Source organism: Dreissena polymorpha, chromosome 4 (assembly GCF_020536995.1).
Source record: "Dreissena polymorpha isolate Duluth1 chromosome 4, UMN_Dpol_1.0, whole genome shotgun sequence".
Taxonomy (NCBI): domain Eukaryota; kingdom Metazoa; phylum Mollusca; class Bivalvia; order Myida; family Dreissenidae; genus Dreissena; species Dreissena polymorpha.
This window is the reverse complement of record NC_068358.1, coordinates 28334730-28348785: the sequence shown is the minus strand read 5'-3', so window position 1 is coordinate 28348785 and position 14056 is coordinate 28334730. Positions and strand designations below refer to the sequence as shown.

At 38.9% G+C, this 14056-nt stretch overlaps 1 protein-coding gene across 4 annotated transcripts in view; it reads left to right on the top strand.

The window, feature by feature from the left end:
• LOC127877781 (protein ABHD18-like) overlaps positions 1-13657 on the top strand; it is a 30975-nt gene extending 17318 nt beyond the window's left edge. For all 4 annotated transcript variants that reach the window (XM_052424021.1, XM_052424020.1, XM_052424019.1 and 1 more), the window contains 4 exons: positions 3557-3646; positions 6710-6814; positions 10614-11272; positions 11909-13657. In XM_052424021.1, coding sequence (XP_052279981.1) covers positions 3557-3646; positions 6710-6814; positions 10614-11272; positions 11909-11981 — 927 coding nt within the window. In that variant the 3' untranslated portion in view covers positions 11982-13657. The remainder of the gene's footprint in view (positions 1-3556; positions 3647-6709; positions 6815-10613; positions 11273-11908) is intronic.
• Positions 13658-14056: the final 399 nt, after the last annotated feature.

Below are 14056 nucleotides of genomic sequence, written 5' to 3'. Positions count from 1 at the left end.
AAATTGAACATATGCTTATATTGGGCCTATTTTGTGCAAACTTTAAAAATCTACTTGTACATAACCATTGGGCCTATTTCTACCAAATTTGATATGTATTAAAATCTTAAAGTTCTCTACCAAGTTTTTTCAAATTATGCCCCTGGGGTCAAATTTGACCCCGCCCCGTGGGTCACAAAAATGCACATACGCTTAAATAAGGCATATTTTGTGCAAACTTTTAAAATCTTCTTGTTCATAATTATAGAGCCTAGGGCTACTAAATTTGGTTTGCAGTGACATCTTATAGTCCTCTACCAAATTTGTTCAAATTATTCCCCTGGGCTCAAATTTGACCCTGCCCCTGATTGCTCAGGTGAGCTTTTGTGACCGGTCTTTGTCCGTCGTATGTCCGCCCGTCCGTTAACATTTGCTCGTTAACACTCTCGAGGCCACATTTCTTGTCCCATCTTCATGAAACTTGGTCAGAAGCTTTGTCCCAATGAAATCTCGGCCGAGTTCGAAACTGGGTTGTGCCGGATCAAAAACTAGGTCACTAGGTCAAAAAAAGAAAACCCATGTAAACACTGTAGAAGTCACATTTCATGCCCAATCTTCATGTAACTTTGTCAAAATGTTTGTCTTAATGATATCTTGGTTAAAAAGTGGTTCTGATCCGTTGAAAAACATGGCCGCCAGTGGGCGGGGCAGTTTTCCTTATTTGGCTATAGAGAAACCTTGTAAACACTCTAGAAGTCACAATTTTTGCCCAATCATCATGAAAGTTGGTCAAAACATTGGTTCAATTGATGTCTCGGACGAGTTCGAAAATGGTCTAGATCAGTGAAAAAACTTGCCGCCAGTGGGCGGGGCAATTTTTCTCTTAATGTATATAGTGGCAGTTTTCCCTATTTGGCTATAGAGAAACCTTGTAAACACTCTAGAAGTCACAATTTTTGCCCAATCATCATGAAAGTTGGTCAAAACATTGGTTTGATTAATATCTCGGACGAGTTTGAAAATGGTTGGGATCGGTGAAAAAACATTGCCACCAGTGGGCGGGGCATTTTTCTCTATATGTATATAGTGAAAACATGTGAACACAGTAGAAGTCACATTTTTGGCCCAATTTTCATGAAATTTGGTCAGAACATTTGTTTCCTTGATACGAGAGTTGAGCACAAAAATGGTTCCGGTCAGTTGAATAACATGGCTGCTGGGAGGGGGGCAGTTTTCTCATTATGCCCCCCCCCCTTTCGAAGAAGAGGGGGTATATTGTTTTGCTCATGTCGGTCCGTCCATCCACCAGATGGTTTCCGGATGATAACTCAAGAGCACTAATGCCAAGGATCATGAAACTTCATAGGTAAATTGATCATGACTCGCAGATGACCCCTATTGATTTTCAGGTCACTAGGTCAAAGGTCAAGGTCACGATGACCCGAAATAGTAAAATGGTTTCCGGATGATAACTCAAGAACACTTATGCCTAGGATCATGAAACTTCATAGATACATTGATCATGACTCGCAGATGACCCCTATTGATTTTCAGGTCACTAGGTCAAAGGTCAAGGTCACGGTGACCCAAAGCAGTAAAATGGTTTCCGGATGATAACTCAAGAACGCTTATGCCTAGGATCATGAAACTTCATAGATACATTGATCATGACTAGCAGATAACCCCTATTAATTTTCAGGTCACTAGGTCAAAGGTCAAGGTCACGATGACCCAAAATAGTAAAATAGTTTCCAGATGATAACTCAAGAACGCTTATGGCTAGGATCATGAAACTTCATAGGTACATTGATCATAACTCTTAGATGACCCCTATTGATTTTGAGGTCACTAGGCCAAAGGTCAAGGTCACGGTTACCCGAAATAGTAAAATGGTTTCCAGATGATAACTCAAGAATGCTTATGCCTAGGATCATGAAACTTCATAGGTACAATGATCATGACTCGCAGATGACCCCTATTGATTTTCAGGTCACTCGGTCAAAGGTCAAGGTCACGGTGACCTGAAATAGTAAAATGGTTTCTGGATGATAACTCAAGAATGCTTATGCCTTGGTTCATGAAACTTCATAGGTATATTGATCATGACTCACAGATGACCCCTATTGATTATCAGGTCACTAAGTCAAAGTCAAGGTCACAGTGCCAAATAACGTATTCACACAATGGCTGTCAAGGTCACGGTGACTCAACTTAGAAAAATGGTTTCCGGATGATAACTCAAGGATGCTTACGCCTAGGATCATGAAACTTCATAGGTACATTGATCATGACTAGCAGATAAAATAATGATGAAACTTGACCAGGATGTTTGTCTGGACAATATCTAGGTCAAGTTTGACATTTGGTAAAGATTGAATGAACCGACTCCTCTCAGGTGAGTGAACTAAGGCCATCTTGGCCCTCTTGTTTGAATGACATCATTTAATGATTTATAAACAGATTGCAAACAATATTTGTTTGAGATTAACTTAGCAACATTGAAATAAGTGATTTTACTATTCAGTATCAAAAAAGTAAGGAGAATCCAACTTAAAAAAGATGTATCTATGAAAAGTATATTCTACCAATGCCGTAAACAATCCCCTTGCTTATAACATGACTGCCGCTATGTCTATTAATAGCAACCTATCAGAGAATAGATCAGATACCTTATTTCAATATATGGCAATCCTAGTATTTTTCAAAAACAAACATGACACGTAACCAACTTCAGATGGAAAAAGTAAAGGAAAGGTAGGTCACGCTAATTGTTTGTCATGATATCTCTTTAAACCTCACGTCATATGCAAGTAGTGTTGCCATGATCACAACATCTTGAAGAATTCTTATTCAATTTTTTGTCTCATAAACATTTACTTTGTTTAACAAACAACACATACAAAGTTATCATTCCTACTGCCTTTCGGCACCTCATGAACCTGAAAAACTCGTAACCTTATGTTTCCTCAGGCAAATATCTTCTTTGTACAATAAACAATTGTTTCACCACGTTAACAATCCTGCTACACTCATTTATGCCTCAGAATGAAGTAAAGTTCAGGTGATCTATGTCATTAGGTATTTTGCATATGTCATGAACTATATAAGTTACAAAAACTTTGAAACCTACAAACACTTTTTGGAATTTTGGAAAAAGATTCATGATTGAATGAAGGAACTTTCATTAATCTTGTAGAACATGCGTAGATTTGATCTTCAGCAACTAAAAATATGTGAAATAGAAAGAATGACTATATCTTTTGGAGAGATAAATGTACCTACGTTATAAGCAAAGGACCTGTGCGACAATGCCTGGGCTTTTAAGTCTGTTTAGATAACACCGTAGTAACGTTTTCCATATATAAAAATGCTCACCCTTCCAACTTTAAGAGCCCAGTGGGACGAGGGATAGAAAGAGAAAGTCACATGCTTGAGTATATTTCAACCCATGCGCATTGCACACTTTTTTCGCATAAAAAATCAGTGGAGCAATACAGGGCCATCATGGCCCTCTTGTTAAAGAATGCATCTCACATGTATTTTTATCAGTTATTATTCAGTGGGTGTTGTGTTACAGATGGCGTCCCTGGGTGCCTGCTCCTGGCACAAGCCTGTCTCTTTGATACCTTGCATGGCTGGCAGCACAGCATCAGGGGTGTTCACACATGTAAGTAATAGTGAGTGTTCACACTTGTAAGTCATTGTGAGTGTTCACACATGTAAATCATAGTGAGTGTTCACACATGTAAGTCATAGTGAGAGTTCACACATGTAAGTCATAGTGAGTGTTCATACATGTAAGTCATCTTAAGTGTTCACACATGTAAGTCATAGTGAGTGTTCACACATGTAAGTCATAGTGAGTGTTCACACAAGTCATAGTGAGTGTTCACACAAGTAATTTTATCTGGGGTCTTCCAATAAGTTATTCATTTTTGGTATTCAAACAAGTAATTTATTTTGGTGTCTTCACACAAGTAACTTATCTGTGGTCTTCACACAATAATTCATCTTTGGTGGAAACACAAGTAATTGGTATGTGATGTAAACAAAAGTAAGTCATCTGTTATGTTAACACAAGTAAGTTGTCTGTGATGTTAACACAAGGAAGTTGTCTTTGGTATTAACACAAATAAGTTGTATGTGATGTTAACAAAAGTAAGTAATCTTTGATATTAATACAAGTAAGTCATGAGGTGTGTTCAAATAAGTAAGTTATTTAGGGGTATTTACATGAGTAAGTCATCTTAGGTGTTCATGCAAATTCTTTTATCTTTTCATGGTACTCAAATTACAAAAAACGTTTTTATACCCCCACAAACGAAGTTTAGGGGAGTATATAGGAGTGAACTTGTCTGTCGGTCGGTCTGTCTGTATTAAGTGTCCGCTCTCTAATTCAAGTAGTTTTCATTCGATCTTCACCAAACTTGGTCAGAAGTTGTTTCTACATAATGTCTAGGCCAAGTTCGAACATGGGCCTTGCCGGGTCAAAAACTAGGTCACGGGGTCACTTAGTGCGTTTTAAACATTCAGCATGTTGTCCGCTCTCTAATTCAAGTAGTTTTCATCTGATCTTCACCAAACTTGGTCAGAAGTTGTATCTAGATGATCTTAGGGCCAATTTCAAACATGGGCCTACCGGGTCAAAAACTAGGTCACGGGGTCACTTAAGGCGTTTTTTTAACATTCTGCATGGTGTCCTCTCTCTTATTCAAGTAGTTTTCATCCGATCTTCACCAAACTTGGTCAGAAGTTTTATCTAGATGATCTGAAGTTCGAACATGGGCCATGCCAGATCAAAAACTAGGTCACAGGGTCACTTAGTATGTTTTACACATTGAGCATGGTGTCCGCTCTCTATTTCAAGAAAAGTAAATCCGATCTTCACCACACTTGGTCAGAAGTTGTAACTAGATGATGTGTAGGTCAAGTTCGAACATGGGCCATTCTGGGTCAAAAACTAGGTCACGGGGTCGTTTAGTGTGTTTTAAACCTCACCATGTTGTCCGCTCTCTAATTCAAGTAGTTTTTATTCAATCTTCACCAAAATTGGTCAGAAATTGTATCTTGATAATGTCTAGGGCAAGTTTGAATATGGGTCATGCCGGGTCAAAATCAAGGTCACAGGGTCACTTAGTGTGTTTTAAACATCACAATGTTGTCCGCTCTCTAATTCATGTAGTTTTCTTCCAATCTTCACCAAACTTGGTCAGAAGTTGTATCTAGATGATTTCTAGGTCAAGTTTGAATATGGGTCATGCCGGGTCAAAAACTAGGTCACGGGGTATCTTAGTGTGTTTTAAACCTCACCATGTCGTCCGCTCTCTAATTCAAGTAGTTTTCATCCAATCCTCACCTAACTTGCTTACAAGTTTCATCTAAATGAACTCTAGGACAAGTTTGAAAATGGGCCATTCTGGGCCTAAAACTAGGGCACGGGGTCACTGAATGCGTATTTTAACATTCAGCATGGTGTCCGCTCTCTAATTCAAGTAGTTTACATCCGATCTTCATCAAACTTGGTCAGACATTTTATGGAGATGATCTTAAGGCCAAGTTAGAACATGGGCCTTTCTTGGTCAAAAACTAGATCAAGGGGTCACTTAGTGCGTTTTAAAAATTGAGCATGGTGCCCGCTGTTTTTTGTGAAGACAACATGCAAAATATTATGTGTCAATGCGGCATGTGGGGGTATTCGTCACGTCTGTGACAAAGCTCTTGTTTAGTTTGTTCTTTTCCAACAATTTGTTTGTCAGTTTATCAAGACAAAAGCTTACTTACTTTGGAATTGCTGAACACCTTGAATAACAGTAAGTATGAACTATGTACTCCTACATATCATTGAATACAAGTAAGCTATTGCATGAACTATGCTCTTTGTACATATTATTGAATACCAGTAAGCTATGGTATGAACTATGCTCTTTGTACATATCATTGAATACCAGTAAGCTATTGTATGAACTATGCTCTTTGTACATATCATTGAATACCAATAAGCTATGGTATGAACTATGTACTCTTACCATTGAATACAAGTTAGCTATGGTATGAACTGTGTTCTCCTACATATCATTAAATACCGGTTAACTATGTTATGACATATGTTCTCCTAAACATTGAATGCCAGTAAGCTATATATTCTCATGCTTTTCAGTTAATACCAGTAAGCTATGGTATGAACTATGTTCTCCTACATATCATTGAATACCAGTAAGCTACTGTATGAACTATGTTCTCCTACATATCATTGACTACCAGTAAGCTATTTGATGAGATATGTACTCTTACCATTGAATACCAGTTGGCTATGGTATGAACTGTGTTCTCCTACATATCATTGAATACCAGTAAGCTATTGTATGAACTATGTACTCTTATCATTGAATACCAGTTAGCTATTGTATGATCTATGTTCTCCTACATATCATTGAATACCAGTAAGCTACTGTATGAAATATGTTCTCCTACATATAATTGTATACCAGTAAGCTATTGTATGAACTATGTTCTCCTATGTATAATTGTATACCAGTAAGCTATTTTATTAAATATGTTCTCATGCATAATATTGAATGCCTGTTAACTATGGCATGAATAATGTGCTCTTACATATCATGGAATACCAATGAATTCAGGTATGTTATGTTTAATACTACATATAATTGAATACAATGTAACTATGGTATGAAGTATGTTCTGGTGCATATCTGTGTGGTTTTGGTTGCAGGGTGTGTTGAGTACCGCCATACCATGGAGGATTCTGGAGAAGCAGTACCAGGATACGGAAATGTTCAGACAGGAAATAGTGGACCTGATAGAGTCACCAGAACCTGTAAGTGTAGTGTGGACTAGCCTTGTCTGATGGACCTCATAGAGTCACCAGAACCTGTAAGTGTAGTATGGACTAGCCTTGTCTGGTGGACTTCATAGAGTCACCAGAACCTGTAAGTGTAGTGTGGACTAGCCTTGTCTGGTGGACCTCATAGAGTCATCAGAACCTGTAAGTGTAGTGTGGACTAGACTTGTCTGGTGGACCTCATAGAGTCACCAGAACCTGTAAGTGTAGTGTGGACTAGCCTTGTCTGGTGGACCTCATAGAGTCACCAGAACCTGTAAGTGTAGTGTGGACTAGCCTTGTCTGGTGGACCTCATAGAGTCACCAGAACCTGTAAGTGTAGTGTGGACTAGCCTTGTCTGGTGGACCTCATAGAGTCACCGGAACCTGTAAGTGTAGTGTGTACTAGCCTTGTCTGGTGGACCTCATAGAGTCACCAGAACCTGTAAATGTAGTGTGGACTAGCCTTGTCTGGTGGACCTCATAGAGTCACCAGAACCTGTAAGTGTAGTGTGGACTAGCCTTGTCTGGTGGACCTCATAGAGTCACCAGAACCTGTAAGTGTAGTGTGGACTAGCCTTGTCTAGTGGACCTCATAGAGTCACCAGAACCTGTAAGTGTAGTGTGGACTAGCCTTGTCTGGTGGACCTCATAGAGTCACCAGAACCTGTAAGTGTAGTGTGGACTAGCCTTGTCTGTTGACCTCATAGAGTCACCAGAACCTGTTAGTGTAGTGTTGACTAACCTTGTCTGATGGACCTCATAGAGTCACCAGAACCTGTAAGTGTAGTGTGGACTAGCCTTGTCTGGTGGACCTCATAGAGTCACCAGAACCTGTAAGTGTAGTGTGGACTAGCCTTGTCTGTTGACCTCATAGAGTCACCAGAACCTGTAAGTGTAGTGTGGACTAGCCTTGTCTGGTGGACCTCATAGAGTCACCAGAACCTGTAAGTGTAGTGTGGACTAGCCTTGTCTGGTGGACCTCATAGAGTCACCAGAACCTGTAAGTGTAGTGTGGACTAGCCTTGTCTGGTGGGCCTCATAGAGTCACCAGAACCTGTAAGTGTAGTGTGGACTAGCCTTGTCTGGTGGACCTAATGGAGTCACCAGAACCAGTAAGTGTAGTTTGGACTAGCCTTGTCTTGTGGACCTCATAGAATCACCAGAACCTGTAAGTGTAGTGTGGACTAGCCTTGTCTGGTGGACCTCATAGAGTCACCAGAACCAGTAAGTGTAGTGTGGACTAGCCTTGTCTGGTGGACCTCATAGAGTCACCAGAAACTGTAAGTGTAGTGTGGACTAGCCTTGTCTGGTGGACCTCATAGAGTCACCGGAACCTGTAAGTGTAGTGTGGACTAGCCTTGTCTGGTGGACCTCATAGAGTCACCAGAACCTGTAAATGTAGTGTGGACTAGCCTTGTCTGGTGGACCTCATAGAGTCACCAGAACCTGTAAGTGTAGTGTGGACTAGCCTTGTCTGGTGGACCTCATAGAGTCACCAGAACCTGTTAGTGTAGTGTGGACTAGCCTTGTCTAGTGGACCTCATAGAGTCACCAGAACCTGTAAGTGTAGTGTGGACTAGCCTTGTCTAGTGGACCTCATAGTCACCAGAACCTGTAAGTGTAGTGTGGACTAGCCTTTTCTAGTGGACCTCATAGAGTCACCAGAACCTGTAAGTGTAGTGTGGACTAGCCTTGTCTAGTGGACCTCATAGAGTCACCAGAACCTGTAAGTGTAGTGTGTACTAGCCCTGTCTGTTGACCTCATAGAGTCACCAGAACCTGTTAGTGTAGTGTTTACTAGCCTTGTCTGGTGGACCTCATAGAGTCACCAGAACCTGTAGGTGTAGTGTGGACTAGCCTTGTCTGGTGGACCTCATAGAGTCACCAGAACCTGTAAGTGTAGTGTGGACTAGCCCTGTGTGGTGAACCTCATAGAGTCACCAGAACCTGTAAGTGTAGTGTGGACTAGCCTTGTCTGGTGAACCTCATAGAGTCACCAGAACATGTAAGTGTAGTGTGGACTAGCCTTGTCTGGTGGACCTCATAGTCACCAGAATATGTAAGTGTAATGTGGACTAGCCTTGTCTGGTGGACCTCATATAGTCACCAGAACCTGTAAGTGTAGTGTGGACTAGCCTTGTCTAGTGGACCTTATAGAGTCACCAGAACCTGTAAGTGTAGTGTGTACTAGCCTTGTCTGTTGACCTCATAGAGTCACCAGAACCTGTTCGTGTAGTGTTGACCAGCCTAGTCTGGTGGACCTCATAGAGTCACCAGAACCTGTAAGTGTAGTGTGGACTAGCCTTGTCTGGTGGACCTCATAGAGTCACCAGAACCTGTAAGTGTAGTGTGGACTAGCCTTGTCTGGTGAACCTCATAGAGTCACCAGAACCTGTAAGTGTAGTGTGGACTAGCCTTGTCTGGTGAACATCATAGAGTCACCAGAACCTGTAAATGTAGTGTGGACTAGCCTTGTCTGGTGGACCTCATAGAGTCACCAGAACCTGTAAGTGTAGTGTGGACTAGCCTTGTCTGGTAGACCTCATAGAGTCACCAGAACCTGTAAGTGTAGTGTGGACTAGCCTTGTCTGGTGGACCTCATAGAGTCACCAGAAACTGTAAGTGTAGTGTGGACTAGCCTTGTCTAGTGGACCTCATAGAGTCACCAGAACCTGTAAGTGTAGTGTGGACTAGCCTTGTCTGGTGGACCTCATAGAGTCACCAGAACCTGTAAGTGTAGTGTGGACTAGCCTTGTCTAGTGGACCTCATAGTCACCAGAACCTGTAAGTGTAGTGTGGACTAGCCTTGTCTGGTGGACCTCATAGAGTCACCAGAACCTGTAAGTGTAGTGTGTACTAGCCTTGTCTGTTGACCTCATAGAGTCACCAGAACCTGTAAGTGTAGTGTGGACTAGCCTTGTCTGGTGGACCTCATAGAGTCACCAGAACCTGTAAGTGCAGTGTGGACTAGCCTTGTCTGGTGGACCTCATAGAGTCACCAGAACCTGTAAGTGTAGTGTGGACTAGCCTTGTCTGGTGAACCTCATAGAGTCACCAGAACCTGTAAGTGTAGTGTTGACTAGCCTTGTCTGGTGAACCTCATAGAGTCACCAGAACCTGTAAGTGTAGTGTGGACTAGCCTTGTCTGGTGGACCTCATAGAGTCACCAGAACCTGTAAATGTAGTGTGGACTAGCCTTGTCTGGTGGACCTCATAGAGTCACCAGAACCTGTAAGTGTAGTGTGGACTAGCCTTGTCTAGTGGACCTTATAGAGTCACCAGAACCTGTAAGTGTAGTGTGGACTAGCAATGTCTGTTTTCCTGACTTGAATAAAAAAAAAAAGAATTTCTGTGGCGAATAATGAAAGTTATCAAAAGTATCTTAAATGAGGTATCGTAAGTATCTTGACTTATTTGAGGATTTGTTGAAGCAGAACAAAATATAGTATCTGCTTATTATTAACATGTATAAAGTATAAACTTAAGCAAGCCTTCTGTGAGCCTTAATAAATCAAAATTACTTCAGATTGATTTTTAGAAATCATGTTAGAATGTTCTGATTCCTATAAATAATGATGAGAAACTATATTATTGTTATCTGAATTTCCATAATTTGGGAAGAAATCATATCATAAGGTAAACACAGATGCTATACTCATTGTAAGTAGTATTATGATAGTTTCATTCAAATCATTACAGTTGACAGAAATAATTTTTAATGAGTTAGCACGTGTTATACAGATCAATGTTTTTTTCTTAATACAATATGGCACATTCTGAAGTAATGTTACAGTATTGGACCTCACGTCGGTCAATGTACCAGGAAGGAAAGGACTTCATTCACAAAATGGAGAAAAATGGGCCTGCAGACAACACCAACCAGTCAAAGATGAAAACCTTAACTCCTCAAACATACCAGGACTTAAATACTCAGGGCAGCTCAGTGAAACATTCAAATTCACCAGATAGTGCTGTGCAAACATTGACCCATTCAGTAAATTCTAGTAGCTGTGATTCAATTCCTGTTCATAATTCAGGAAAACTTTCTTCTGGAAGCTTTTCAAATAAAACTCTAAAAACTGAAGGTGGTTCTTCTGAAACTTCTGCAAAATCTAGTCCTAGTTTTGTCGGCAGAGTGAACAATGTGATACAGAGCCTTCCTGAATATCTCAATGTGTATCGAGGCAAAGATGACGCAGCAGAAAAAATGAAGAACCAGTTGGAATTAGACTGCAAGCACTTCATGAAAGGGGTTATGGACGAGTGCACTCATATCAGCAATTTTTCTCGCCCACTAGACCCAGAGTTGGTGATCGTGGTTCTAGCTGAGGACGACCAGTATGTGCCGCACTCTGGGTACATGAAACATGAGGAGGTTTGGCCGGGTGCCAAGGTGCGCACTGTCCCTGGTGGACATATCATGGGCTTCCTGGGGAAACGAGAAATCTTCAGGTGAGGGTTGGAGCTGGGAATCAGATATTTATATGAGTGTTTATCTGGAAAAACAGGGCTTAATGCATGTCCATAATGTCTTATCCCAAATAGGCCTGTGCTGACCCCACTGGGTAATCAGGAGCAACACTTTTACTTTGTAGATTATTATCATTATAAAGAAGTCTTATTTTAACAAAAATCCAGTCTTAAGTGTGGTACCTGGTTAGTCTGTGCAGACTGCAATTTCTAATTTGGGACGACACTTTATGTACATGCATTAGGCTCCGTTTTCTAAGAGTAAGGTTCAAATGTGTTTCTATATCAGTGTGACTTATATTTGATTTTCTACTTATTGATGAAAATTCATTTTTGATGCTGAGGCTTTTTATTCAAAAGCATCGTTGTTTCTGTTGTTGTTTTTTTGGAAAAAATATGAATGCTGCCTGCCTTGGAACTGTTTTGATTGCTTCAAATGAACAACTACTACTACTAGTGAACTACAGATTTCATGACATAATTTTATTGCAAACAAAATTAGATTTTCGCATAATAAAAAAATAAACAGCAAATACATTTGAAGAAAGGCTGTTTTGACATTTGAATTTACAAAAAAATAAAATAATCTACAATATTGTGTTCTTGTTTACATTTCAGGCAGGCAATCGCTGATTCATTTGCTCTCAACACACAAAAATACTTCAGTCCTCAGCTCAGACAGTCCAGCTGACCCCACACATCATTAGATAACACATTCTGCTCAATATTGGAACAGGGATTTAATACAAAAACTGGTTTGGTATTGTCTACTAATAATAACACTAGAGTTTAAATTTAAAGCTGTATTAACACATTGTAAAGGGTAAAGATCAACTGTATTTACTTGGTCCATTTTATATGGTACTTCAACATATGAAAATAGACTGATCCCGGAATTTGCAAGAGTTTGAAAACCCACTAATCTCTTGGTACAAACAACGTAAGTCCATTATATCAGCCAATGATAGCATACTTTCAATAATAACAGTTAATATGGTGTGTGATTTTGAAAGGATTATTATTATGGGTCATCTTTTTTTGTATCAGCAGATTTTTTGGGTTTTCCAAAAGGTTGCTTTTGCGGGATACATATATTGAACAATATATGTAGTGTTGAGCAATTATTATTTATTAATATGCGATAACTGAATTATGGTTACGGTGATAGAAATAATTGAAAACTAAAATCTGCATCCTGCATTAACAAAAAGGCTTAATAAATGAATGGCAATGATGTTCTTACTATGACAACAAACACGTGGAACAGGACTGAGGTCTTGTCCATAAACAAGCTCTTTTTTTCCAGCTGTGATCTGTTACAAGGTTTGCAATTTTATTATATTAATATTTTTTTGTGTTTTGTATACACATGTTTAGTTTCTTATGTTGTGTGTGAGCAAATTTATTGCGCTGTTTGCATTATTTTATTTTGTGAAAAGCATTTATATAAAATGACGTTACAGTATTCTTTATGTTTTGTGTTAATACATTATAGTTGAAGCAAATCTTTTTATTGGATGCTACCCTTAGTGTTTAGTGCTGTATAAATTGAATTGTTAGATTACACTTGGTATTAACAGATCATTATAATCACAATGTTGGTCATCAATATAACTGAAGTATTTGTATCATTTTACTATGACAATGCAGGCCAAGCAATGATCTCATGCCTTTTTGGATGCCAAGTGCCAGCCACTGCCTTACATTTCATTGTTAGCATGTTCAGCTTTTAACACAACTCAGTTATGACTCATTAGTTTATCATTAAAACTGAAAATGTAGTGAACAATCCATGCCTATAAAATTCAGGGAATTCGACCAAATCTTGTGCACTGTTACAATTGATAAGATTATGTTTTGTATATTAAAATTATTATGTGCAAGTAATAAAAAAACATCAGATGAAATTGGGGAAGAAAATATCCGGGCATTTTACGTCATTTATTTTTGTGGTGATGGTAGAGCCAGTTTGGTAAAAAATTGATAGATTAAAGGGTGTTATTCTGAAAGTGTTCCTTTTTTCTTTAAAAAAAACTTAAGTTGTTTGTGGCAATGTTTTATTGATCAATTGTTTTATTACACTGGTTGAATGGGAAAAGGTGAATGCATTTAAGGTCAAGGAATTTATTTTATTTAACAAGTGTAGCCTTATATATGAAGATATACGAGAGCAATACATATTATGATTTGTTTTATTATATTATTTGTTGAACACTGTTTTAAATGTTATTTAGAAATATTATAAATCTAGATGATTTTAGAAAATTAACATTGTTTATATAAAATGTCGGGTTACAGTATTAAAATGTGTTCTTAGTCTGTGTGTACATCTAGTAGACATGTTAACGTCTTTGAAATAAAACAAGAAAAAAAGAAACAAGTGATTGTCTTTGTGTGACTTAAAACTGGCAAAAGGGATTTGTGTAGCTGAACACTATTAATATGTTGTGTAGCTGAACCAGTGCTCAACATTACCCTAAAAACCAGGTACTTAGAAAATATACCTTGCCCTGAATGTAAAGCCACTTGGCCAAACATGAAATATCACATTTATGGTAAATCTCATATTTTTTAATAAAGATCAAAATGATACACCACAAAACATTTTTTTATTTTTTCACATTAAACAAAATGATTACAGCAATTAATGTCTAATTAAAAGTCTAAATGTAGATTTGTGCCAATGTTTGATTATGAATGAAATAATTAGTCATTCTCCTCCACGTCTTTATCAGCAAACACAGGACTATGTTGCCTCTGTCCTCC